At 38.9% G+C, this 25577-nt stretch overlaps 1 protein-coding gene across 16 annotated transcripts in view; it reads left to right on the plus strand.

Moving 5' to 3' along the window:
• The window catches only part of LRRFIP2 (LRR binding FLII interacting protein 2), an 84787-nt gene that overhangs the window by 37580 nt on the left and 21630 nt on the right, over positions 1–25577 (plus strand). For 5 of the 16 annotated variants that reach the window (XM_090050265.1, XM_090050269.1, XM_090050266.1 and 2 more), the window contains 12 exons: positions 693–758; positions 2201–2275; positions 4384–4431; positions 4526–4570; positions 6485–6532; positions 6635–6691; positions 11691–11759; positions 13777–13890; positions 19138–19182; positions 19932–20045; positions 20533–20604; positions 23923–24093. In XM_090050265.1, the coding sequence (XP_089906391.1) occupies positions 693–758; positions 2201–2275; positions 4384–4431; positions 4526–4570; positions 6485–6532; positions 6635–6691; positions 11691–11759; positions 13777–13890; positions 19138–19182; positions 19932–20045; positions 20533–20604; positions 23923–24093 (924 nt within the window). The remainder of the gene's footprint in view (positions 1–692; positions 759–2200; positions 2276–4383; positions 4432–4525; positions 4571–6484; positions 6533–6634; positions 6692–11690; positions 11760–13776; positions 13891–19137; positions 19183–19931; positions 20046–20532; positions 20605–23922; positions 24094–25577) is intronic. The other 11 variants (XM_090050276.1, XM_090050277.1, XM_090050278.1 and 8 more) reach the window with 5 other exon arrangements.

Here is a 25577-nt window from a genome sequence, read left to right on the forward strand (position 1 = left end):
GTATGTGATGGTGCCTCTCAAGACCTACTTGTAAGCATATTCATCAAGGATTTGTGTGAGTCCACTTTTATGCAGACACAGGCTTCAGACATATTTTTCCCTATAGGAAACCTGTAAATTCCCTTATAAATGACTTTTTTTAAAGCTGGTATGATATCTGAATAGGTTGAATATAGAGGAAATGAACTTTTTTTTTTTCAACTTCTAAGCAATTTCTATTATTGTTTTGTTTGTTTTGTGTGAGCCACATTGAATTTTTGTCTCTTGCAAGTTTTTTATTGTATTTTTCCTGTAGTCTAGCAGTCAGCAGCCTTGTTAAACTGCAGGCCAAAGTAACCTGGTTGGGTTAGAGGCAGGCAGGTGATGGCATAGGGAAAGCACCTACTGCAGCTGCCAAAACCTCATGCTGCCAAAGCCCCAAATCCATGGGCCAGATCAAATGGCTCCATGGCCTGTAAGTTGCTGATCCCTACTGTAGCCAAATTATAGTGACTCTCTTTTTTGGGGTTTACTGATGTCAGTCTCTCGCTTCTGTCTGGCCCAAATCCCATGTCTCTTACTAGGTAGGTCACTATTTTCTATGGCTTTGCTTCTCAACAATGCATGACCATCTTAAATTTGCATATGTAATTTGAATGTTCTCTGGTGATGTTCAAAATTCTGTTTGTAACTTTCTACATTTTTACTCTCAGACTCATGCTTACAGTGACTCCCATGGTAGAAAGAAGGAATATGCTTATTCCCACAAAGATCTGTTGGTTAGTTCTTTAATGCAATATATATATTATGCAAATATTGTATTTATTATACTTATTACATACAAGTATGTGTTACTTATTTAATATACCACGGGTCCTTATTCCAATATATGTTTAGGATATTGGCTATGCTGTTTACAGTAATAAATATCTGGCTGATTTTTATCTAAGGTTTTGGGTCAGATTCTATCTGCATTATATGCATGCAGCTCTGTTCATGTCAGCATATTGTATAAACATTAACTCAGAGTAGAACTTAAATCGTAAACCATTGAGAAGTCTTTAGTGGTCTTTGAAAATATTTGTAGTAGCGAGACTTCCATGGATAAAGGTAAAGTGTGTGATTAAAACCGGATGTGCGTGACATAAACAAGAAAACTGTAATCTTGAATGATTTTTAGGATGGCATTTTCAAAAGGGCTTGACACTGATAACCAGAACTGATTCAGAGGGAAAGAGGTAGGCTTAGTGCTGAGTGCCTTTATGAAAGAATCCCACCTGAAATCTGTGCATTCAGCATTCATTATTTGTACTGAAATGTCTTCCTTTTTTTGACACTATAGTTATAACCACATTTAAAAACAATAATCTTAGGAAAAAATCCAGTTTTTGTTTCCATTCCCAACACTAGTCTTCCAAATAAATAAAACTGAAATCTTCAAACATATGTACAATGCTGATCCTTATTCCTTTGGGAAATTGTATTGATCCTACTGGAAGAAAGAGACAGCGGGTTTTTTGTCTATATATGTGTGTGTGTGTAAATAGAAAGAGAAATTTCCTAATTGAGGACAGTAAAGTCTATAACTTTATAAAACCAGTTGTGTAATCATACTGGAAGTCTGTCTGTTCTTCCACAAAGTATACCATTGGGATGCACAGTATGCCTCTGATCCAGCAAATAGGTGTAACCTATTTACTTTTCTTATTTTACAAGTTATTTTGCTCTCTTCTGTAAGTTGCCCCAAGTCTTTGACAGGAAAAGATGGCACATAAATGTAATAAATAAATATCCATTATAATATATCCTGCTTTCATGTTCTGCCTGTACAAATTATCCAATGGAAAATGATTCAACTAATAAGTGTAAACATTCCTATTTATTGTTATTCAGCTTTGACAAGTTTTGAAGTAATAAAATGTCAAGATTTTTGAAGTTCTTTATCAGTTCTGTAGTGGAACAAACCAGTCAATATTTCCATAATTGGCTGTATGAGGCATTTAAAGAAACAGTACCATAGCATAGGCTGACACATTTACAGAATGTCAATCTGATTTTAATATCGCCTTGTGTTCAGAAAATTGCAACAATTTTGAGGCCTTTCCATAATGAAATGTAGGACAGTGTTCCGTCTGTTGATGCACATGGAAATGGTTGGGCAATTTTCTGACAGAGTTTTGTTTGTAGTTGTATATGTATTCTTTTTCTCTTTTTTTTACAGAGTGGACTTTACCATGATCAAAGAAATTATAGCAGCCTTAGACATAGCAAACCTGCTTCTTCCTACCATGCTCGGGTCTGTCTGTAGTTTGGTTTCAGCCTGTCCTATTTAGCTTGTTCCACCATCCCCCACTCCCTCTAGGAGGCTACTGAATAATTAAGAACTGACATTTAGTACAATTGTAAACATTTGTCTAGTTAACATTCCTGTACAGCCTTCCATTAAGAAGTTGCATAAATAACACTGAAGTGCTTCTGTGCATCCTGCATGTATAGTGACAGATTTAAAGAGAATTTACAAATTACTATGTTTTGTCCCTAAGGCTTAGCATCTACTTCTTAACTCATGCATCCTATTTTAAGAAGTCTAGAAGAAGTTAATTACTTTCAATTTATATTTTTCAGCAATCCCAGGATGTTGCAGTAACTTTGATAGTGAGATGCTATTTGATGTTTGCAATAAGAACTGAAAATTTTGAGTAGATATATTATATTAGGTGTATAAGATTCGGCCTTCAATATAATTCATGCTTAAAATTAATTTTCATGCCTGTGACAAGCGTGGATTAAAATACTGGATTAAAAAACCTCTGTCTATAAAGTAACTTTCCTTGTCTTGCTTCTTGTACGTGCTTCACCAAAAAGAAACAAAAATTGCTTAGCTTTCCATCCTTCTGTCCTTGGTCTGTTTGAGACCTGCAGCAAGGAGAGAGATCACTTTAAGTAACTTGGTGCATGGACACTAGTTTTTTATGAGCTCTTTGAAATATTAGGCTTGCAAACCTGGTCATTTTTAATAGGTTGTCTTTTTTGACCCAGTCTTTTCTTAACTTTATAAAATATAAATGAGTAGGAATTTTTGGGTGGCTTTTTTTTTCTTCCCCAACCTTCTTGAAAAACAGAAGGTACTTTCTTGTCCTTAAACCTGATAAAGCTCTCAAGTTGTGACACTTATTTAGAAACAGGATTCTGAAATGATCCATGTTTTTTCCACATATACCACCCAGTATGTAGCATGGGGGTCTCTATCATAGGTTTGGGCCCCATTGGCTAGGGACAGACATTACATACGAACTGGTTTAAGTGATCAGAAACTAGATTAAACCTGTAACGGAACAGATATTCAGTGCACATAAACCAATTTCAAAATGGCTGAAAGTAGTTTGAGATAAACCTGGTTGAAAGTAGTATCAGACTTAACTGATTTGGGTCAAAACGGTTTATACAATGTCTGTCCCAGACCCTTTGCTAGTTTAAGCTAAGCCAGAGTCTCCCAGCATCCTGACATGCTCTCTGGGCTGGGTGGGGCACTCTGTTTCAGAGCAGGGCTGGTCCCTCCCCTCTCTTCCCTGGCCAGAGCTCAGTAGAGATTTGCAGGCACTGCAGAGTCTGCTGGCTTCCCCATGCCCTGCGCCCCCTCCCCCCTTGCTGCTTAAGCAGAGATCCTTTCCTCCTCTCTCCCACAGCTTGAACCGTAGCCAGCATGTGGTATGCTAGCTAATGCTGTGTAAGGCAGATAGGCCAGTGCCCACTTAGGGCTTTTTGGAGGTAATCAACAGCTCAGATGGTAAAGTTCCTGTATTTCTTCCTTTGGAAAAATCCTGTTTAAGAACAGCTTGTAATGGGTGAGGCTTTGTTTTTTGATGGGGTGTTAAATGCTGATAACAAAGCTGATAAATGCTCTGTTATCAAGGGGGTGGACCTCTACCTAATCAGTGTCCTGCCAGGGTCTGGCCATGCCCCCTCAGCTCAGCCCTGGGGAAGGGAGGGCTGCTGTACTTCCCCCAGGTTCTAGCCTGAGCCACTGTAGGCATGTGCTTGCATGTCTGGGATGCCTGTTCGGTTACAAAACTGATTTAGCCTAGCAGGTTAGACTAACCTGCAAAGATTGAACCAATTCACTCTCAGGCTTCTTGAATGCCTGTCCCTAGCCATTAAGTGCAGTGTTCTCCAAGTTAATCTAGTCCTTTGTTAAACCCTTTTATGTCACTTTTTTTTTTAATGATAGCAGTTTTATTTAACAATCATGTTTTAGGCTACCATTTTCAAGAGCTATGATTTCTTTAAAAATTTAATTTTTTACCTGTGTGTAAATACCTAGAACTTCATTGAAAAAAAAACCAAAACAATTCTTACTTTTATTGTACTGCAACCAAAAGAATTTCTTATTTTTTTCCATCACAGTCCTCTTCGTTATACAGTGATCCTGTGGCAACTACTAAGAGTTACAGGGTTAGTATAGTGTGAAATAATTGTGTGGCTAACTTTTGATGTATTCATAGTTTTTAGGTTTGTTTCATTAAAAGAATTAAACTTTCCTCTGTAGGTATCACCTACTGTAAACACTGGTTTGATAAGAAGTACCAGTTTGGTTCGTAAGCACTATTTGCATGGTTGCCTTAATTTTGTATTCATATGCAGCTGGAAAGTAACATGTATGCAGTTTTCCCATATTTTTAGGTACAACTTGCATGGCCCAGATAATAGTAAATGTACAAGAATATATAATCCAAAGAAATTTTTTCAAATTGTACTAGTCATTTCCCCCTGACCCCACTCTCCTCTTCCCCTTCACACAGTTTTTATTAGAGGAAAACAGGACAGGTGGCTTTTCTTTGCATGCATGTGTGTGTGCACCCCCTCTCCCCTTTTGGATATATCACAGATATAAAATCTGGTCTGTCCTGTCCTTGTTTTGCTGGAGGATTTCCAGGAGATGGTAAAAGGGATGCGTGGCTCTGAACAAAGCTGCTTTTATCTAAATTTTAATTAGTCATCCAAGCACAAATGTGTGGTGCTATTTGTTTTTTTAAGTAGCACTTAAACAAAATCCATTCTTTTCCAATAAGATAGCATTCACTTTGACATCACCATTTCATTAGGTCCCCAGTTCTGTTTAATATCTTTTAATTATTTTTTCTGTTGCTTCGGTCATTAACGGTTTCCATAAATCACTTGGCCGAAATACATTATATGGGATCTTAATCTCATCTTGGTTACAAATTTACCTCTTCCAGACTTCACCTAGCCAGAAGTACAAAGCAAACGGACAGGGTGACTTGATTGCTACGTTAATACAGTTTCATGATTGTAATTGCACAATACAGGCACATTGGTCTAATAGAATTAAACTCATTTTCTTAGACAGTACCTTCATCTTTCTCCCTATTCCCAATCTCTCTCTAATGAATAATCCAGATTCTGTAGACTAAATTAGCATTTCAAATGATCAAAGATAAGGGAAAGCCATGATTGTGTCCAAAAGTTTTGCTTGTAGTCATTTGAATGAAATACAACTACAAATAAAAATCCTAAATATGAAAATCAGTCTTGGATTACTTTTTTTCTCTTATGAGTTTGCTTTAAAAGTTTGGCTCCTGGCAGTGTTGGAACTTGGTTTGTAAGATGTCTGTATATACTTGGTGCTTAAAGAATTTAAACTTTGATGGACTCCCTTGAAATAACAGTTACCAAAATGTAGGTATTATCATGTGCAATCCATTTATATTTAGGGATTTTATACCTATCCATAAAGATTATGTTAAAGAACGTTAGCTTCACATTAAAGTTGGACTTGGTAAAGACAGACAGTCAGGCAAGAGTCAGCATCTCTGAATCTTAGGAAATCTGATCAATCCTTATTGAAAAAATCTTCAGGAGAAAAGCACTGACTTGCAGAAATCAAGAAATGTCCTTAAAGTGTTTTCTAGTAGCAAGACTCCATATTTAGATTTGGTAGTAGTTTAAGGGAAATTCACATAACCTAATGTGGATAGAAAGGTATCCACAAAAATGGCTAATTTCTTTAAAACTATAAAGAAAGAAGTTTTATTCAAGCAAGCAAGGAAAAAATATCACTTGCTTCTTCCTGAAATGTTATACTTGTTCCTGCTACATGTAATAGTGAAGTGAACGATTAGAGAATTAAAAAAAAATTATAACAAGTATCAGGTTTGATCAGTTAGGCCCCATGTTACCATTATTATTGATGATGATGGTGATAATTTTCCACCAAAAATTGACTGGTACATTTAGGTAAATTTATGAGATTCTACTTGGAGAGAGAAAATTTCCTGAATAGTAGGAGAAAAGAATATGTACACGGAATATAAATTTGCCAAGTCCTTCCCTTCAAAAAGTATAGTCTTCAGAGAAAGATGCATGAAAAAAATAATTTTGTTAAAGGTGATTGTGTAGTAGAATCATTACAGTGCATGAAATGATAACATTTTAATTACTGTTGACACTGTAAATATAAACAGTATTCTATCCCTCTGTTTCCCAGGCGTCATTATGTGGTGATGGATTATATAGCTCATATAATTCTCGTACTGTAAGTCTAAATGGATTTATTGTTTTCTTTTTTAAAACTTGCTTTATGAAAATATATAGTTGATTAATTATAAAAACTTTTTCCTAATAACTTTGTCTATAGCCATCTGAATACAGTTATTACTCTTCAAGAGCAAGCTCAACTCGAAGTAGTCCTGTGGTGAGATCTCATTTTGCATGCTTGCAGTATAATTGTGGTACTCTAATACAGTCATCTTGATGAGCGTTTGAAATGTAGATTTATCCTTTAGACTAACACATAAGCTGTAAATTTCCATTATTGCTTCAGAAAAATTAATGCATGTCAGATATAAAATTCTAATAAAAGCAATGAAGTTTGAAGTAACTGTAGAACTAAGATTTAATTGAAGAATATTTATCTTTTAATTTTATACGAAAATGATATGTAAAATACTGTCAGTATTACAAGAGACTATTCCAGTAATTTAAAGTAAAGACATAAACTTGTGATGCATTTTATACTGATGTCATAGGAAAGACCAGAAAACTGGGAGAATCATTCCCACCTCTGCATGGAGTACATGACGCAAGACAAAGAGCAGTGGCATGTTTTGGTTGTCTGCCTCTGATAAGAAGTACCTGGCCCAGCTTCCTGGCTATCAGTGTTAAAGGCTGAGAAAGAGGCTACATACAGGCGTTCAGTTTCTCTTGGGAAAGTTGCTGCTCTCCTCCTGAGAAACAACAAGAATACAGATGCTCAGGGTTTTCCTCTCAGAGAAAAAATAGCCACTCCAGGAGAAAAATATCCTGGGAACAATAAGGGTTGAAACACTCTCTGTTTCTCCTAGGAAAGCAAATATCTGTGCACGTTCTCTTTTGAGAAAATCCATTGAACAGTCCTCCAGCATCCTAGAGAGCTTTTCTCCTGCCTTGTTCCATCCCTCCTACCCTGCCACAGGAGACATTGTCACTTGCTGGATTCTGCTGCTTTACCCCCTTCACAATCCCACACTGTGCTGCAGGGAGACGGGCTGACCCCAAGAACCCTGTATTAGCCAGACAGTCTATACACTGCTGCCATCTATCTGCAGGCAGATTGAAGGAGTCTGCAGAGCATGCTGAGTTAAGTGCACAGGGGCTGGGCCCCCTGGGTGTGCAGTGTCAGTACTGTAGGCTCTCTGCTGTTCAAGGGCTTAGCACTCTTAATATTTTATTTGTTACATGTCTCTTGGTTACGTTTACTACCTGGGAAACAAACCTGGGAGAATTCATTCAATTCATTTGAACTTGTGTAGTGCAGCCAGAGTTTCCTGTCAGTGAAATGCAAGGGGAAATGCAGGCTGCAGGTAAACTGTGGTAGTTCTCTTGGACAATAATGGATGAGTCTAATTCTAGTGAGATCATAAACATTTTCCCTTCGAAGCATTACAGTATCATTGGAGTGATACTTGTACCTAACTGTGTCTGTGAACAGGTGTTCCATCTGGTAGTGGAAATTTTTTACCAGAAACTGTGGTCTGAGGAGCAAGCAGGGGTGTCATGGTGTGGCTCTCTCCATTTGGCTCCTGGTGGCAGGGAGCCAAGCAGCTTGGCAATTCCCCCCCCATCCCTGTCCCCTGCCTGTGCCTCAGACTAGGGACTCTGCTCTGAGCTGCAGGCAAGGAGCCAAGTAACTGTGTCTCTTTTACTGGGCTTCTGGTGGGTTGGAGTAGAGTAAAGTTAGCCATGCAGCAAACCCCATCCCTCTTATTGGACCCGGGATCCCAGGTTGAGGAGCAGGTGAGGGCTCTGCCCTGCTGCTCTAGTTCCCCCCTGGTCTGATCCTGGAGGGGAGCCATAAGCATTCACTCTTGCAAGAGAAACTGTCACAAGGGAGATCTAGGTTGAGAGTTGGAAGCTCTTCTCCCAAAAAGGGCATAGTTCCCGTAAGAGAAATTGAGTGACCAATTCTGTGCTTGTCAAACCATGAATTTCTTAGTCGAAATGTAACACCTCTATGTGACCAGTACCTGAAGGAGCTTCAAACTTGTTAGTCTGTATTTTTCAATGGTGTGTTATATATAGATGAAGTATATAATCTGCATATAATCTGAAGTAGGTTAGCATGAAAATGAAGATGCCTTTGACTTTGAAGATGCAGTGTGCTTCATTTGAGAAATGTTTTGTAGCTCAAATTGTTGCTAATATAACCTCTCCCTGTCCTTTGTCACAGGGATCCTGGTTTTCTCTGTTTAAAAATCACAAATTCTCTGATATTAACAGCCCCGCCCTCCCACAAATCACGTCTCCACAACCACCCACCAAAATATGCATTTTTCCATGATTAAAGTGAAATGCCACTATAGATATAGAGAGAGATGGGTATCAGTTGAACACAGTGTTTTATTGATATAGTTACAATTTTAAAGCAGTTTGGAAGCCTACTAGTCCCTTGATCATTATAATAAAATTAATTCTAAATACCTATACATTTTGGCATTTGATTTTGGGATTTTTATCATGGAAAATAAGAGCTCTCCCTGCCTCCTTCGCACACTAGGATGTGGGTCCAGCTGTGGCTGTTCCCCTCCCCCCACTCTGCTGCTTTATGGTGCTGAGCAGCCCTAATATGCCAGTGCCCTGTCTCTGCCCATGCTGGTGCCCTTCACTCCTGACCAGCTGCCCCCCCAGTATGTGAGGAAGGGAGTAGGTATGTGGGGAAGCTGGTGAGGTGGGGGAAATGGGACACAGGCAACATAGTGGGGATGGCGCATGTCCTCATGTTTTCTGTGCCCACACAGTCGGGCTCAGGGCTGCAGCCAGACCAGACCAGACCAGCTCTGGGTAGAGGTTGTCTCCATGGCCCAGTGGGCTGTACCCAGAGCTGGAGGGAGCACTGTACCACTGTGGTGAGGTGGATCAGTGGCAGCGGCACAGAGTTATGCAGGGAATCTCAGGGGTCACATGCCTTCTTTGGGAAATCTCAGGGGGCATCTTTCCCCCACCCCCAGTGCATTGCCTGTGCTCCCCCTCCCCATGTAGCCTATGCCTCCTTCCCCCCCACCATGTACCCTGGGCTCTTCTGCCCCCCCACCAATAGATTTTCCTGGAGAGAGCTGCAGAATTGACTCTCTGTTGCTTTTTGGCTGCCACGTGCATGTGTACCTACATGCATGTGTCACCCTCTTTGTCATTGCCTTCCTTCTGTTCCCTGCAGCCCCTTTCAGGCTGGAACTGTGGCAGCCTGCAAAGAGAACCCATTGTTACCCACCTTTTTCTCCTTTAAAGGGGGATAATCATGATTTTTCTCCTGTGTTGAAGGAGAAAATCCGTGTTTTTGTGCAGCAAACAGAAGACCCAGATCCCTGATAATTAATAACTCCAAATATTTTAATGCTAGCAAGGTCTTCCATGATTGAGGGCAGCAAGCTTGTAAGATAATAAGGCTCATGGGAAATAATGTTCATTGCTTGGTCAAAATGGAAGATAAATATAATTGTAGTTGTATAACTGTTGGTATCACACTTTCATTGTCAGTAGATGTCCATATACACAGGATTATAGTTTTCTTGCGATACCTATCTGGAGAAGAGGGGATTAGGAGGAAAGTGGTTTTATTTTTAAATAAAAATATTTTAATTGTTAATATTTTAACAATTAAATCTAATTTTTAGTTGCAGCAATGTGAAATATATTTTAGGAAAAAAAACCCTTTCTAAACTACTGTGAAAAACGTTTTGCATGGTGTTTTGGATAGGCATAATAAAAACAGGTGATATCAATATTTTATGATGTGGACGATTTGTGTGTCTGCCTTTTGTGCATTTCCAGTAAATATTAAACTGTTCTGTTTATTTTAGCTTTATCTTATCTATTTATTAGAAAGATTTTAAAAAACCAGTTTAGTTTATTAGGGAGTGGAGGACTGCAGGCAAAACAAGCTCCAAAAATTAAAAGTATTGGGCAGTAAGCATCAGAATACTTCCCCTTTTTGTTGGTTCATAATCTGTAGAAAATTTAATTTGTAAAGGCTTTGTTTTTGTTAACTTACATTCTAAGGCAAAAAAGAGCAATGAAGATCAGACTTGAAATGTCTTGGATATCTTTCTACTTTATTGTCCCTTGATGAAAGGGTTGGACTGCTGAAACTTTAACAAAGAGCCTCTTAACCTGAATTTATAATGAAGAATTTACCCTTAAGTGAATATTGAACAAAAGGGAAGTTTTGTTCATACTCTAATGTACTTCTTGTAACTCTACATTTGCTTTGTGACCCTTCTGGTGTTGTCAGTTATCCTAGAGGCTTCCAGGCCTACAATTCTAGTTCAGAATAAATTAAATAAATATTTGTACCTCTTGGAGAGCAAGCATTCCTTCCCTTCATGAATCACCGCTGATGTGAGAACACTGGCTAGAACAAAATCTATATATAAAAAGGGCTTAGGCTTTCTGTCTGTCTGTCCATAATGCTCTTGGGGGGTGTGGCTCCAGCCAGTGCTGCGTGAGGGTTGAATTGCCCGACAGGAATGACAGTGGGGATGGAGCGGGGCGAGGGGCAGGGGGGGGAGAGAATGACAGCAGGGAGGTGAGGCCAGCAGTGGGGACAGAGGACCACATGGCAGAGATGAGGCCATGACAGGGATGGAGGGGACAGAGTGGGTGGGTGAGGCCAGCACTGCTGGCCTTGCCGTCCCTCGTTCCCCCCGGTCTGCTTCTTGGAGGCAGCAGCGGTGTGGGGTGGTGACAGCATCACGCTAGCCTCACCCCTCCCCTCCTCTCCACCCAGTTCGTTTCATCGCCATCATCATTCTTGATGGGCCGTTCTCTAGTAAACAAATAACCTGTTTTGTATCCCATTATGATTGTTACAAAGATAACTTGTGGTAAAGCCCATAACCATAGGAGGCCTTTTTGATAGGTGAACTCTGTGTGTGTGTGTGTGTGAGTATGTGTGTGTGTGTGTGTGTGTGTGTAATATTGCCACCTAATTTGGTCTCTTTTCTTTATCTGTCTGTCTTCATGTCAGCATGACTTTCATTTTATGTTATTTTCAGTTCTTGTTGTCTGCTACAATTTAATAGTTACCTCATTTCTTTAAATTGAATTTATACAGAGAATTGTGCCCACTCACTGATGTCACAAAAGTTACTTATTTAATATAGGCATTTGTTAAATTGCAGTGAACCAGCTTTAATTACTTGCATTTTTAATCCTTGTAGTTTACAGATGATGAACTAGAGAGTACCACATCCTCTCATCATGTGAGCCGAGGGCGGAGAGATAGTGTGGTGAGCCGGGTTGCATGCCAGTGTCCGATGCTATTTATGGTCTTCTAACTTTGTTTGCTTGTTTTTATTTTTAATAACACATGCAATTTCACACTTACAAAGGGTTGCTTATGAAAGAAGGGAAGTAGAGATCACTGGCTATAACTTTTGTACATCTACTGGTTTGAATTTCATATTTTTAGAATTAATTACATTCCTTGCTCAGCTTAGGTAGAGTTCTGTAGCATGCAAAAAATCTTACTTTGTGAATGAATAGGAAAGATGCTTATATCTACAGTGTGGAAATTAATTTTGTGTTCTTTAAGTAGTCTGTTTATAAAGCGATTATAAATATAGGTGGAGCTGGTAAAGTAACCTATGAAGGTGGTCAGCCCTTTGCATTATAAAGCTCTGTCTTTGGTTCTGTTCAGTTGTCTCAAATACTAATTTTTCAGAAATCTGCCTTAGCCATTTTTCTGAGAAGGTCTGTTACCTTCATGTAGCAATAGGGGAGGAGGGGGGGTGGCAGCGCAGAGTGGCTTTTGTATTAGGATGTTCGTTTTGTGATTGCTCTGCTCTGAAATACCAGCCACACTGGGTTAAAAAGCACATCCGGAGGAAGGGGTGGGAATCATGGGCCACATGTGGTACTAGAAATCTTTGGAAAATGTAGTTGCTAAATTTTCCGAGGTCCAGTGGTTGAGCCAGGACATTCATTGCAATTGTTGCCCTAGGCTATGCTGCTGGGGTTAGGAACTGAACACAAAATAATAATCTTTTAGGGCCAGGATGTGGGGGGGCTGTGACTTGGGTGAGGAGCCTGAACACAGATAATAGTACTGGAGGGGTGAAGACTGAGTTTGAAGGAAAAGCTTGAAAATGGGAGACTTGGCCTAGGCTGTGCGAAACTCAGCTGAAGATCCTGGGAATGAAGCATATTTTTTTTTCATTGTACGTGTACATTTAGGCATTGATTCAGGCCTTCAGGTACTACCACAAGAGAGAAATAAAGATAATATTCAAGTTTCTGAGCCTTCTGCTTTCTCAGGCCATGAACAGGAATTCTTTTCTAGTGGTTGAAAATTTCTGTGAAATTTCCTCCACTAGAAATATTTTTGGGGACAGGACTGGTATGGTTTTTCAGTCTACCGTCACTCCTTCTAACCTGTTCCTCATGCCTTGCTGAGATTGGGGTGATCCCAGGGACAGAAGCAAAATGGACATAAATATAAAATGGAGAGAGGTAACTGAGGCAGAATAATCAGGGTGAGTTATATCAGTGAAATGTTTATCAGGAAAAGAGGACTAATGGTTACTTTAAAAAATTATGAAAATTGTCTGAAGTTGCATAAGTTTGCCACTTATTTTGAGATTAAATGATCAGCATCAAGGAATGTTGTATTAATAAACATACACTTGGCTATTAAACCCTATACTTGTTATTAACATCAGCTTATATGAATATTACACTTGGATTACCACAGTTTTAACATTGTAATGTGGCTGAATAAATCTTGTTTTAATACATGACTTTTCTTTGACAGGCACTACTTCTGCTTTTCAGTTTAAAGATGCCTTCAGTTGTGAAGCAAAAGCTTATCCTTCTGTAGTAATGCTTTCTTGCTTTGAACAAGAAAAATCTGTATCAGGTTGGGCATTACCAACTTCTCTTGGTACAGTGTTAGGGGCAAGACCTATTTTACATTAATCTGAATAAAAAATACATTGTTTGCAGTTTAAAAATGCAAAGTATTGACTAATCAAAGGGAAAGAATTAGAAGCAAAAAATCTTTAGTAGGCATATTTAAAATACTGACAACAGTAAAAAGAGGAACCTGTTTATTATTGTTATCGTAATTAAATTGCAAAAAGGCCAAAAGAGTTGCAGTAGCATTTGGTGGGGGGAGGTTCCATTCATGCTTTATATTTAAATATAACTGCCTCTTACTCTTGGAAAGGGTTTCTTTTTGTGTTCATTCAGTTAATGTTTTCCATTCTGTACTTTGTTCTTTCTTTCCTTCTGTATCTGGCTTTGAAGTCATCTGATTTTTCTGATCAAAGTGAAACTGCAGCTGATTATTTTAGTCGTTCCAACCGTAGGGGAAGTATTGTCTCTGATGTGGATGATGTAATTATTCCAGATCTAAATAGTGTGAGTGTAATGCATGTTTCTGTGTAAATCGGTCCTGTGAATGACACATTTGAACATAGTTGTTAATTCTGTAATTGAAAGACACCTGCTTTTAAAATGATTAATGACATGTACCTAATAGCAAGAATTTTGTTGCTGTTTTTGTAACCTGACAATATTTTTACAAAAATGTGAAAATACTAATCCAATAAAAATAACTTTTTCTTGGCATGCTAGATTCATTTTAAAAGGGTTAAGAAAGAGTCTGATGGTATGGCACAACCTCTAACTCTCTAAGGCTGGGGTGGGCATAATGGTGGATCCAGCTGGCAGCCAGACTCTAATTCCCAATGGCCCCTGCCCACATTGCTGTAACTAGTTTCCATGGAGACCCCAGGAGGGGTGGAGTTGTCATAGAATCATAGAAGTAGGGTCAGAAGGGACCTTGTAGATCTTCAAGTCCGACCCCCTGCCTGGGCAGGAGAAAAACTGGGCTCAAATGATCCCAGCTAGGTAGGCATCAAGCCTCTTCTTAAAGAACCCCAGGGTAGGAGCCAGCACCACTTCCCTTGGAAGTTGGTTCCAGATCCTAGCTGCCCTGTGAAGTAGTTCTTACGGATGTCTAATCTAAACCTACTCTCCAACAACTTGTGGCCATTATTCCTTGTTATGCCAGGGGGCACTAGGGGAAACAAGGTCTCTCCCAAAGCCTTCTGGTCCCCTCTAGTGAGTTTATAGACGGTCACCAGGTCCCCCCTCAGCCTTCTCTTGTGATAGAGCAGGCCTGGGTTTTCCATGGAAAACAACATTGGCAAGGTGTGCGGCTGGGCAGGGAACTGCTCTGGGCCTGGGATCTTGCAGTGGTGACAGTGTGGTCTGGAGCTGAGGCAGAGCTGTGATCCACTGTCTGCACACCCTGCCTTCTCCCTTCCAAAAATAAGGTGTTTGTCTTTACTGGGGGGAGGGGTGGTATGTAAGAAAACATGCTTTATAAAAGTGCCACTCTCTTGCTCCACAAATCTTGTGTTTTGTCAGCATAGTAACTGCTTGCTCTAGTAACAAAAATGAACTGAAGAAGTTGTCACTATGTGCATTTGACTGTTTGGTATACATGCATCAAAGACTACAGAAGTTCGTCCAGGAGTGTCCATCAAGTCTGTGCTTTGCCCATTCACCATTCTCATGCAGTGTCATAAGGGTCTGGGGGCAGTGCAAGATCAGCTGTCACTGAATGAAGTGCCAGCATTAGCATCTACCTTAGCTTCTCCTTTAATTGTGTTCTTAGTTTTTACTTTGTGGGGAGGGAAGAGTTCCTTGCCCCTCCCTTATCTCTCCCCTCCCCTCCCCCCCGCCACTCCTTACCACCACCAAAATACTTTTTTATTTTTACCTTCTGCTTCTAACAAGTTTTAGTCTTCACTCGAACGGTTTTTACCATGTCACTCAGGTTTTAAAAACTATCTTATGTCCCTTTAAATGGCTGCTACAGCATTTTCCTTTAATGCTTAAAAAGATGCACATACCCCAAAAATGTATGGTGAGAGCCAAAAAATCTAGGGAAATTAACCTCAAAATGTTCCTTATGAGTCTTCTGAAGCCTACGTTTTATCCTGGATCCATAGACCCCAGAATATGCAGTTGCTTCCAGGAGGGTTTCCTGCAGCTTCGTTAGTTGCCACGATCTTTTTTTCATGACTAAGTTTTCAAAATTAACTAACTGAAGAAAGATGATGTGGAAATAGAAAAGGGAACCTGCGGGAGGCAGTTAATACACTGTGGGGGAAAAAGGCTAGTGTCCTTTCCTAATTCCCTTGTGTCATTGGCCACTGTCACAATAAGTTTGCAATAGCAGCAAGGTTTGTACATCTTGCAAAAAATGCAAGATAACTGCATCTCTGGCAGAAAAGTTATTTTTCCATGTCCTTCTGCTTTTAATTAAAAACAAAAAAACAAAACCGGTACTTAGGATTTAATTATAACAAACTTAATCCAGTGAAAAACTGTTCCAAGGCTGCAAATATCATTTCATATCCATTGTAAATAAAAGCAAGCATTGTTCATTCTGTAAATGGTGTTGGGTGAAGTTGACACTGCTTTGCTTTCTAAAGCTTTTGTTGTAGTAATATAACGTTTTCTTGAGCTGCTGACCTCTGAAGCAGGCAGTAATGCAAGACTTATATTTGATGGCAGTATCCCAGGCAGCATGCAGCTAGATTTCTTCTTCAGTTTGCTGAAAGGTTCTGGTGCATTTTTCATTATTACGCGATTTGTATACTTCTGATAAGAAGGAAGACCTCACAACTTTTTACACATTTACTGCAAAGGACTTCTCTGCTGCTTTTTTTTCTTTCTGACTGTACAGCCTCTGCTGTTAACCTGTCTTGATGGCAGCCTCAGAACACTTGGGTACCTACCTAGAACTAGACCTTATCTTCCTTTGTCTTAAATGCCTCTGCCATTTTAACAGCGTGACTTAATGGACAAATGGGCTGTGGGAATTCTTTCCATAAGCTGCTTCAGTCTTATTCACTATGTTTCCTGATGCCTTCCAGTTTTCCTCTTCCCTTGTTCAAGGGCTGATTTTGTGAGCGGTTACTTAATCTAGGAGCCGACTCTCTAGGTGTATCCTATAAAACATGTACCCTCCCACATAATGATGAATAACTTCGTTTTCTGTTTACCCTTAATGGTCTCTCAGGTTTGTTCTTTACTTCAGATTTAGAATGGTCACATTTTAATCCTTCAACTAGATCAAATACATTGTTTTGCAGTTCTCAGTATGAAAGATGTTTATTTTGAGACAACGTTAAGTGTTAATCCAAGATATTAGGATTGCAGTCCATATGCAAAATAAGTATTTCCATATTTAGGTATTTGGTTAATAAGAGGGATCCTTCAGTCACTTTTTGCATCTACTCAATTTGATTGCTGTTATGGTAAAGAAAAGTCCATTTTGACATCAGTTTTGATTACCTTGTGCATTGGAACAATTTTATTGATCCTATAATCCAGGGAAGATTCAAGACCTCATTACCCTTGTTAGATCAGCTTCAAAGGGAATCCTCAGACTTCTGTGCAATCTTTCATTTTCTATACAAGATGCAAATGACAACTGTATTCTTCATTGTTGTCAAGGATGATTCTACTCTTGCCTGTTTCTGGCAAGCATGACATTTTAATTTCAGTTCCTATTAATATCGCATATGCCTCAATTAGTGGAATCACAAGAAGATGGTATCCAGAGGGAATCTCTATTTCAACTCCTGCGACGAGAACAGTAAAGTCAGAGCTACGTTGGGGAACTCCCTTGCATAGAAAAATGGTTCATGGTGTTTAATTTAAAGTATTCCTTGTTTGTTCACAGTTGTTCCATGTAAGTTATGTCAGAAGTCCACAGTTCATTACAGAAATCATAAATACGCAAGAGAGGAGCTTGATTATCTTAGTGATGCACCAGTCAAAACTCTGAATAGGACTAGCATTTGACAAAATAAGTGGTTTCCTATGAAAGCTCATGCCTCTCTGAATTAATGTCTCTCTAAGGTACCTTTACCTTCTAACTGACTTCAGACTAACATGGCTTACCATCTCTATGCTAAAGGGAAAGAGAGAGTCTTTCATTCTCTGGATCAGGGATTGTCAACTGGGGATACTTTGAAAAGTCCCATGGGGCGCTGCCTCACAGGAACAGGGCTGGGGCAGGGCGATAGAAGGGCTGCACAGGTGCCCCACTGCTGCTGCTCTTCCCCTCCCCCCCATCCTCCCCCCCCCCCCCCCGATATACTTATTGAAAAGGGTGCAGCTGGGGTAAACTTATTTAAAAAGGTTGAAAACCCCTGCTCTAGATGATAGAATCTCCTTTTATTTGCTCCAGATCTTTCAGGTGATACCCTAAATTGTCTTTTTTTTGCTGTCAAAATACAGGTGATGAAGTTTCCACATAGGCACTTCAAGTAAGTCATGTGTTTGTAGCTGGCACTTTTGCCTTCTCTGACACTTTGACTTTGATAATATTAAAGCTTAATCAGCTAGGGCCCATGTAAACTCAGTAGCTTCCCTTAAGGGCAGTCTCACTGAGAGTTGCAGGGCAACAACGGGAGGTTCTGTTCATAACTGATTTGAAGAATCAAATCACCCTCTAGTATAGTCATCTGCTTTTCACATCTCTTTGGAAGGTCATTTTTGCAGTTCTGCAGCAACAAGGTTCTGAGTGCTCATCTACTTGGTATACTGCCTTGGAGTCTCCTATAGGGTATCCCTGAAATGACAAACACATGAATTCAGTAACGTACTCTTTTTCATAAATCTTCTGTATGTGCCTTCTGTATGGTCTTTCACCCTCTGTTTTTGTCTGGGATATAGTTATATGGAGATTTGGTATAAAAGCAGTGATGATTTGGTCCTCCATCATCTTGCATATGTTTGGCTGACTGCATAAGAATGGTTGGGTACATGCCCAGCACAAATACATGTTTCTAGCAAAATCTCTAGCTTCCAGTATATATTTTGCTGTTCAACCACAGTGGAATGCATGTAGGGACAGCTACTATTACTATGTTGGAAAGTAACTTTGTTTTATTTCCACTTATATGCTGTTGCTAGACTGTGGCCATCCAGTTTTAAGTCTAAGCTAGATCCTGTTCCATTCTGTGCACCAACACCAACATTGACTGAAATAAAATTGCAGGATGTCTGGCAGAGCCAGACTTTCTTCATTGTCTGTATAACAGGGCAGAACTTGGTACCCTCAGGGCAAGACTTGCGTGTTCTTGCTGATGCTTCAGTAAGGTACAATATACACTCAAACAATTTAACAGGAAGTAAATAATAATTAGTATTCTTTGATCATGATCTGGTTTAATCTTCCTTTTTTTAATGTTACTGTCCACTTTATGAAATCGTTACGTTGGGTTATGATTTGGACATTTTTCCTAGTAACTAAAATTTAAATTGATTTTACCTGTGCAAGTCTAGTTAGGTAACAGGTTATTTGTAGTTCCATCTGATGTCACAATTACCAAAGTTTTGAAAATTTTGTTTGTTTGCTTGTTTTGTGAGCATGAATTATTAGAAAATTATTCAGTTAAAATAAATATTTTTGGTTCAGCAGTTGAATTTTTCTGCTTGGGAATTGCTTCCTAAAGGATTGTTTATAACTTTTTTTGTAATTATATAAATTACTTCTTATTTGGTTAAATAGAGGAGGGTGTTTATTCACAGAATTAGATCCACAAAATGTATCATTGTAACTTTTTTTTTGTCTTGCAGCTGGAAGAAAAGTGTGACAAACAGTATTCGGAAATTTATACAAGGGTAAAGTTTTTCATTTTTTTTTAGATTAAAAATCAGCTTCCTTCAGTTATTAGTAATTTCTGAATGATTTCCCAATGTTAGACTGCTGTAGGCTTTTACTGAAGTGTTTTGTACCCCAATAGTTTAAAATCTGTGATTGCAAAATGACACTCTAGATAGATCTTTGCAGTTCCTCTTTCAGTCCCTTAATTCCTATGGGAAAAGCTTTTTCTAATAAGAATGATTTTTTTTTTATAAAACTTGTCCTGCTTTGTTTGTTTGTGAGGCAGAACTATAAAAACTGATTTCAGATGCTTCTGCGGGTATTACTCCCATTATGAAAAGTGATCACTGTTACTAGAATTGCATAGAATCTTTTAAGTATGCTTCAGCACTTTGTCTGCTAGTGAGAGAGATTTGAGTGAAAAATAGTAAATAAAGTTGAAATTGAGAATTGAGTTACTCTGGGTTTTCTCTTTAATGTCACAGCACTTCAACATATTTTTGTATTTGTATATCATAGTAAGTAAATGGATTGATCTACAAATATGTAAACTGGATTTTGGAAATTAATCATCTTAAAATATATGGTATACGACTCCAGTTTAAGGTGAGAAAAAAAACTATGATTTTAAATCCAGAGCATTTGGTATTGTTTTGTTGACAACTAATTTGATTTTAAAAACGCATCTCAAGGTGGGAGGTAACCACCCCAGAAGATATCACCAGTACAGTTTCTGGTATTGTTAACTTTTTTTCCTCCTTTTAAGCCGGCATCTCGAAATTCAGCAAGCGCAGCTCCCCTGAGCGGAAACTCATCCAGACGAGGGAGCGGGGATACCAGCAGTTTGGTTGATCCCGATGTCTCATTAACTGAATTGAGGGTAAATAGCATTATTTGAGAATTAGGAATAAAACTCTGTGGGGGGAGGAAGGGAAATATGATTAATATGGCTAGCAGAAGAGCCTTTATTTGCCACAGGAAAACAAAAAGCGACACCCCTGTCCTGTCACTTTTATGAAGGAAGGTTTATACGCTTTAGTATTTCATATGATATTATTCATATGTAAAGTTGTGGAACTGATGAGCTTATTTTTAAGAAATTTTAAGTAGTTGGCTAAATGTAAGGATTGGGGCTGACCTGTTTTAATACTACTGATTTTCAGATAGTGGTTGCATAACAATGTAGTAAAAAATTCATATGCTTGCAGGTCATCTTCAGTTTCTGTGAGTTAATTGTATTTTGTTTTGCAATTTTTTGCATTTAACTGAAACCTATGCAACGCTTATTTCCTTTTTGTTCACATATTTTTCAACTATAAACTATTTTCTCTTATTTTTATACAATGGTTCATTCCTATGTCCTGCAGGAGATCTATGATCTTAAGGACCAGATACACGATGTAGAGGGGAGATACATGCAGGGACTTAAGGAACTAAAGGTATCAGGGCTTATCCCAAGCATGCATTTCTGTATGAGTATATGTGGGTCATGGAGATTTTTACCAATTTCACTAACTGCTTTATTAACTAGATTTTTTTTTTGTTTCTCCATGAAGCATGTGGCTAATCTGCAGTTCAGATTTATTTTATTTTGGACATGTAAAAATTACAATTTCCCTGTATTTCCTAAAATATTTATTAATCCTGCATTCAAATAACATTAAGCATTTCCATTTTTGTCAAGAATTCTCGGTGCAGGTTTTGCCTTACTGGAACAATTTAGCATGTGTTTTTAATATTTACTGCACATTAAAATTTCATGTAGTTTATGAGAAAAAGAAATGACATATAGTTCTGACACAATTTAACCAGAGAAAGTGTCAAGAACTTCAACAGAACTTCCAACCTAAAATGTTTTTCAGAATATTCTTTTCTTTTGTTTTTTGTATTCAGATTTGTTTCATTCTTAGAAAAGAAAAACATATGCAAGCACTGAAGAGACCCTTACAATTGCATAGAATTCTGGTCTTGCTTAATTCACATTTAACATGGATTTTGTTTTTTGCTTATCTACGTTAGGAACGAGGTAGAAAATATGTAATATGTTCTGGTAGAGAAGAATTTTGGATTTGAGCTGTACATTATTCTACTCTAGACCATCTCTCCTTCAGTGAATAACTAAGTACACGTAGATAAAAACTGATGGTCTGAAACTATGATGATGTGTGTTTATTTTTTTCCCGTTGATAAAAGTACATTAATGGGCTTTTCAGAATAGTTCAAACACTTCAGTAGACTATAGAATCCTTTATGCATTTTAATGACTTCCCCTATTGGGATGCTGATCTGAAAGATATTGAAGAATTCATGTTACTATATACACAAATCAGAAATCCTATAGTGACTATACTAACTACAGATTAAATTAAAAATACAGCATTATTAAGTTTTGTAACTATAACTATTTAGAAATTTGCCATTTACTCCAAGTTATCAAAACATTTTGTATATTCAGACGTTCACCATTTAACGCTTGCAACCTGATATTTTTTAAATAAGCCTAACACTAATAAATATGAACTACTTTATGCATGTGTGCATCTCATAAGTGAAGTTATATTTCATTAGCAATGATTTATTTCTGTGTAATAATAATTTCATGCTTGTCATTTAGCCAGAAGTTGAAATTTAACTTGTAGAACTAGTACTTGCCTGAGATCTGATTTAGAAAATGTATTACTTTTAGTTTTACTATTTTGTATTATTCTTTTATTTTACTAATTTATTATCTAAGAACCAAAATTAAGAATTCCTTTTAGACTGTTTATGTTGCCTTCATCTATGTCCTAGTCTTCTATCTAGTTACTATTTGCAACTATCCAGAGAACTGCAATGCAAGAAAAAATATTTTTTTACCTGTAACTTTTATTTCTCATATTTACTGCACAGTAAATATGTATCTCCGTCTTTAGATATTAATGACATTACCCTGGAAGGTATTCTATATTTTGGTGGGGGAAGAGTGGGCAAAAGATGCTTTACTTGCAACAAAAGTAAGAGTGATAAATAGAAGAAGAGCCAGTGTGCAGCCCTTTGTTTAGCCATAAACTTCTATTGCAGATTTCTGATTTCTGACTCTTTTGTTCTAATTCTGTATGGCTTTCTGGAGACCTCTTCCTCTACCCCACTACCCCCATCAAAAAAAAAAAAAAGTATCATGCTAAGTCATTTCCTCAGTCCAGGTGTCCAGCTTCTGAAAGCAGGGTCACAATAATGTAGATGAAATTATAAGAAGTCAAATTTAGGCTGTCAAAACTAACTTTTTGGAACACCCGTAAGATTCTTCTTAAGAAGGTTTGAATTATAGGCTCTCTTTGCTTTGGACAGCACCAAGCAGAAGGGAGTCATGGCCAATGTCTTGGGTTGTATAGATTCTCTACTAATACTATTAATACTGGAAATTATATCAGTTTGGACTTTGAAAATTAGACTGGATAAGACAGAGTGGGAAATAGTCCTGCATTGGCAAAAAATGGACTTGATGATTGAATACATTTTTGCTTTTGTGCTTTTTTTTGTTTGTTTTTTCCTTGCATCTTTTAATGATATTAAGTTTTCACACTTTGAAAGTAATTTTATACAAGGGCCACTATGTATTTTAAAAAATTCACAGAGTCTAATAGCTTCTATAGTATTTGGATAGTTGACATTTGGCTGCTTGTTATCCTGTTTTTCAGAAGCCTTACAAGCACAAAGGACATAAGGGAAGTGGTTAGGAGTGAGTTAGGCATATAACAATTTGTACGTATGCCTTGTCTGCAGTCAGTGAGGTGGGGGAGGGAGAGATCAAAACTACTGTGATTTCCAAAATGTAAATGAAGTGTTTTCTAACAAATAGTAAACTTGGTAAGGAAAAGTTACAGACTTTGAGATATAGGTGTCTCTATACGTAAGATGGTTACCAAAATGTGTGACTATTTTGACACACATTTTGAGATATAAATATAGCTATGTAGTTATATATTAGAGGTTATTGAAGTTTGATATATCTATAGATATAGGTCTATATCACACACACATTATATAGATATATCAAACTGATATAGACTTATAGGTCTATATCACACACACATTATATAGATATATCAAACTCCAATATGTAACTCCAATTTATATACAAAATATATAAAGTTTGTTTTAAGGTAGTCGCATGTTTTGATAAGTCCCTATGTAGTTAAGAGACATCTCTGTTTACTTTTTCATGTATAATGTTATAAGATAAAATATAAGTATTCAGAAGTTGTGATCATGTTCAGGTGTTTTTTTAAAGCTTAGATTTAAACAGTTAAGATCGCTTACACTTTTTTTTGCCGTAATCTGTGTCTGAACAGTTAAGTTACTAGTTTCAGTTTTCTTTAAGTTTGTCATTTAATGCAATTCCAGGGTATATTTGCAAAAACATAACATAAAAATTATGCAGCGTCAGAGTCAAGAAAATATACATTTATGGGAGAAATAGGTTTTATGAGTACCAAAGTTATGAAGGTGGCATAATACTAGTGAAAAATGAATCTGTAACTTGTTGTGCAAGTTTTACAATAATTACTTTGCCTTGAATTAGTACCATCAGCTGAAGAGTAGAGATTTATTGTTTTTATTCTTTGTTTCTACCTACAATGCCTAATTTAGCAGATTAATAAAATGTTTTGTCTGAATGTTAGTGCAAAATGAATTTAGGTCCTTCAATATTATGATGGTATTTAACATTCACGTTACTTTTTGATACACTAATGTTGATATTTCCAATATTTGTGTAGGATTCTCTTGCTGAAGTTGAAGAGAAGTATAAGAAGGCCATGGTATCCAATGCACAGTTAGATAATGAGAAAAACAATTTGATTTATCAAGTGGATACACTAAAAGATATCATTGAAGAGAGAGAGGAGCAGATGGCAGAATTCTTCAGGGAGAATGAAGAGAAGTCAAAGGTACTGATATTTCATGGATTAAGCTGTATTATAAGAGCATAAACTGCTTTTAAAGAAAAAAGAGCCTTTTTTAATAAGACAGCCTTGTTATTAGTAGAAGTTTTTGGATGCTGAAAATTATTTTTTTTTTAGTGCAAAAAGGCCAGAGCAGACAGTCAAAACAGGGGTGGGCAGTTATTTGGGCCGCCACATAAGCTGTTTTAGTGAGCTGTCATGGGTTGGATCACCACTCTTCTCTTCCTCCCTCCCAATCCCTCCCCTCAGTGCAGCAACTCACCAAAACTAGCTGTGCAGGATAGGCCTCTGGGCAGCAGTGTTCAGGAGCAGGGCAGGTGTGGAGGCTGGGATCACAGGGCAGGGTCATGGGGCAGGGATAGCGCAGGGCTGGGGCCATGTAGGAGCCATGATCTGGTGCCCACACACCCCTTTGATGGGCATGGGTTCTGCAGGCAGGGGCATGCAGGGAGCGGATCACAGCTCTGCCTCACCCCTGGCCCCATGCTGTCACAGCCCCATGATTCTACCCCTGACCCTGGTCCCGGACACAACTCCCCACCTGCCTGTGCACGCTGCCTGTGTGGCTTCTTGGAGCTGTGTCTGGGACTGGGGCAGTGACAGCACAGGTCCATGGAAGAGCTGGAAGCTGCTGCCGAGCCTCACTGAGGGGGCTGCAACACCCACAATGGGAGAGGATGGTTGCAAGTCCTGCAGCCAAGGAGGGGAGGCATGTGTAGGGAATGGCCATGTGTCACTGCTGAGCTCACCAAGTAGGGGGAACTTAACCTCCTGCCTCGCCCCCCCCGCCCCTGCTTACCTGTCTTCTTTCCTGGCCTGGGGTAAGCTGCCCACAGTGGGGAGGGAGAAGTGAGAAGTGTGAATTGGCAGACACTCCTCACCCCACCATGTACTTGGACTTAGCTGCCAGGACTGGGCCAACGGAGGTGGGAATACCCCTGTTCCCTGCCAGACCTTAGCTTGCTTTGGGTTGCCCACATGGCAGCCCCCAGCACTGCTGGCTTAGTATAGGGTAGAGCAGTGTGTGGAGGCAGCAGCAGGAGTCCTGGTAAGGGTGATTTGTCTGGAGGCAGGGGCCTGTCTTTATGGAGACCAGCCCCCAGCCCCTGACTTAGGTCCTCACCCAGCCACGCATGATCTCCCTGAAGACCAGGCCCTGGCTCTGGATGCAAACCCCTCACCAGGGCTCCTGCTGCTGCCACGGTACCTGCCCTGCTGCCACTCCATGCCCCTATAGCCCGTGCCGAGCTGGCAGGGCTGGGGGCTGCTGCCACTATGCAGGCATCCTGTGATGAGCTGCGGGCTAGCATGGGAGTGCTTCAGCACTGCCCAGCAGAGCCAAAGGACCTGTCATGGGCTGGGCAAAATTGCTCTTCAGGCTAGATTCAGCCCACAGGCTGCATTTTGCCCACCCTGAGTTAAAATTACAGGGCCTCCAATATCTCTCCCCATTGGGTAAAAATCAGTAA

The sequence above is a fragment of the Crocodylus siamensis genome, chromosome 5 (genome assembly GCF_052110815.1).
Source record: "Crocodylus siamensis isolate JL-2025a chromosome 5, ASM5211081v1, whole genome shotgun sequence".
Lineage (NCBI taxonomy): Eukaryota > Metazoa > Chordata > Crocodylia > Crocodylidae > Crocodylus > Crocodylus siamensis.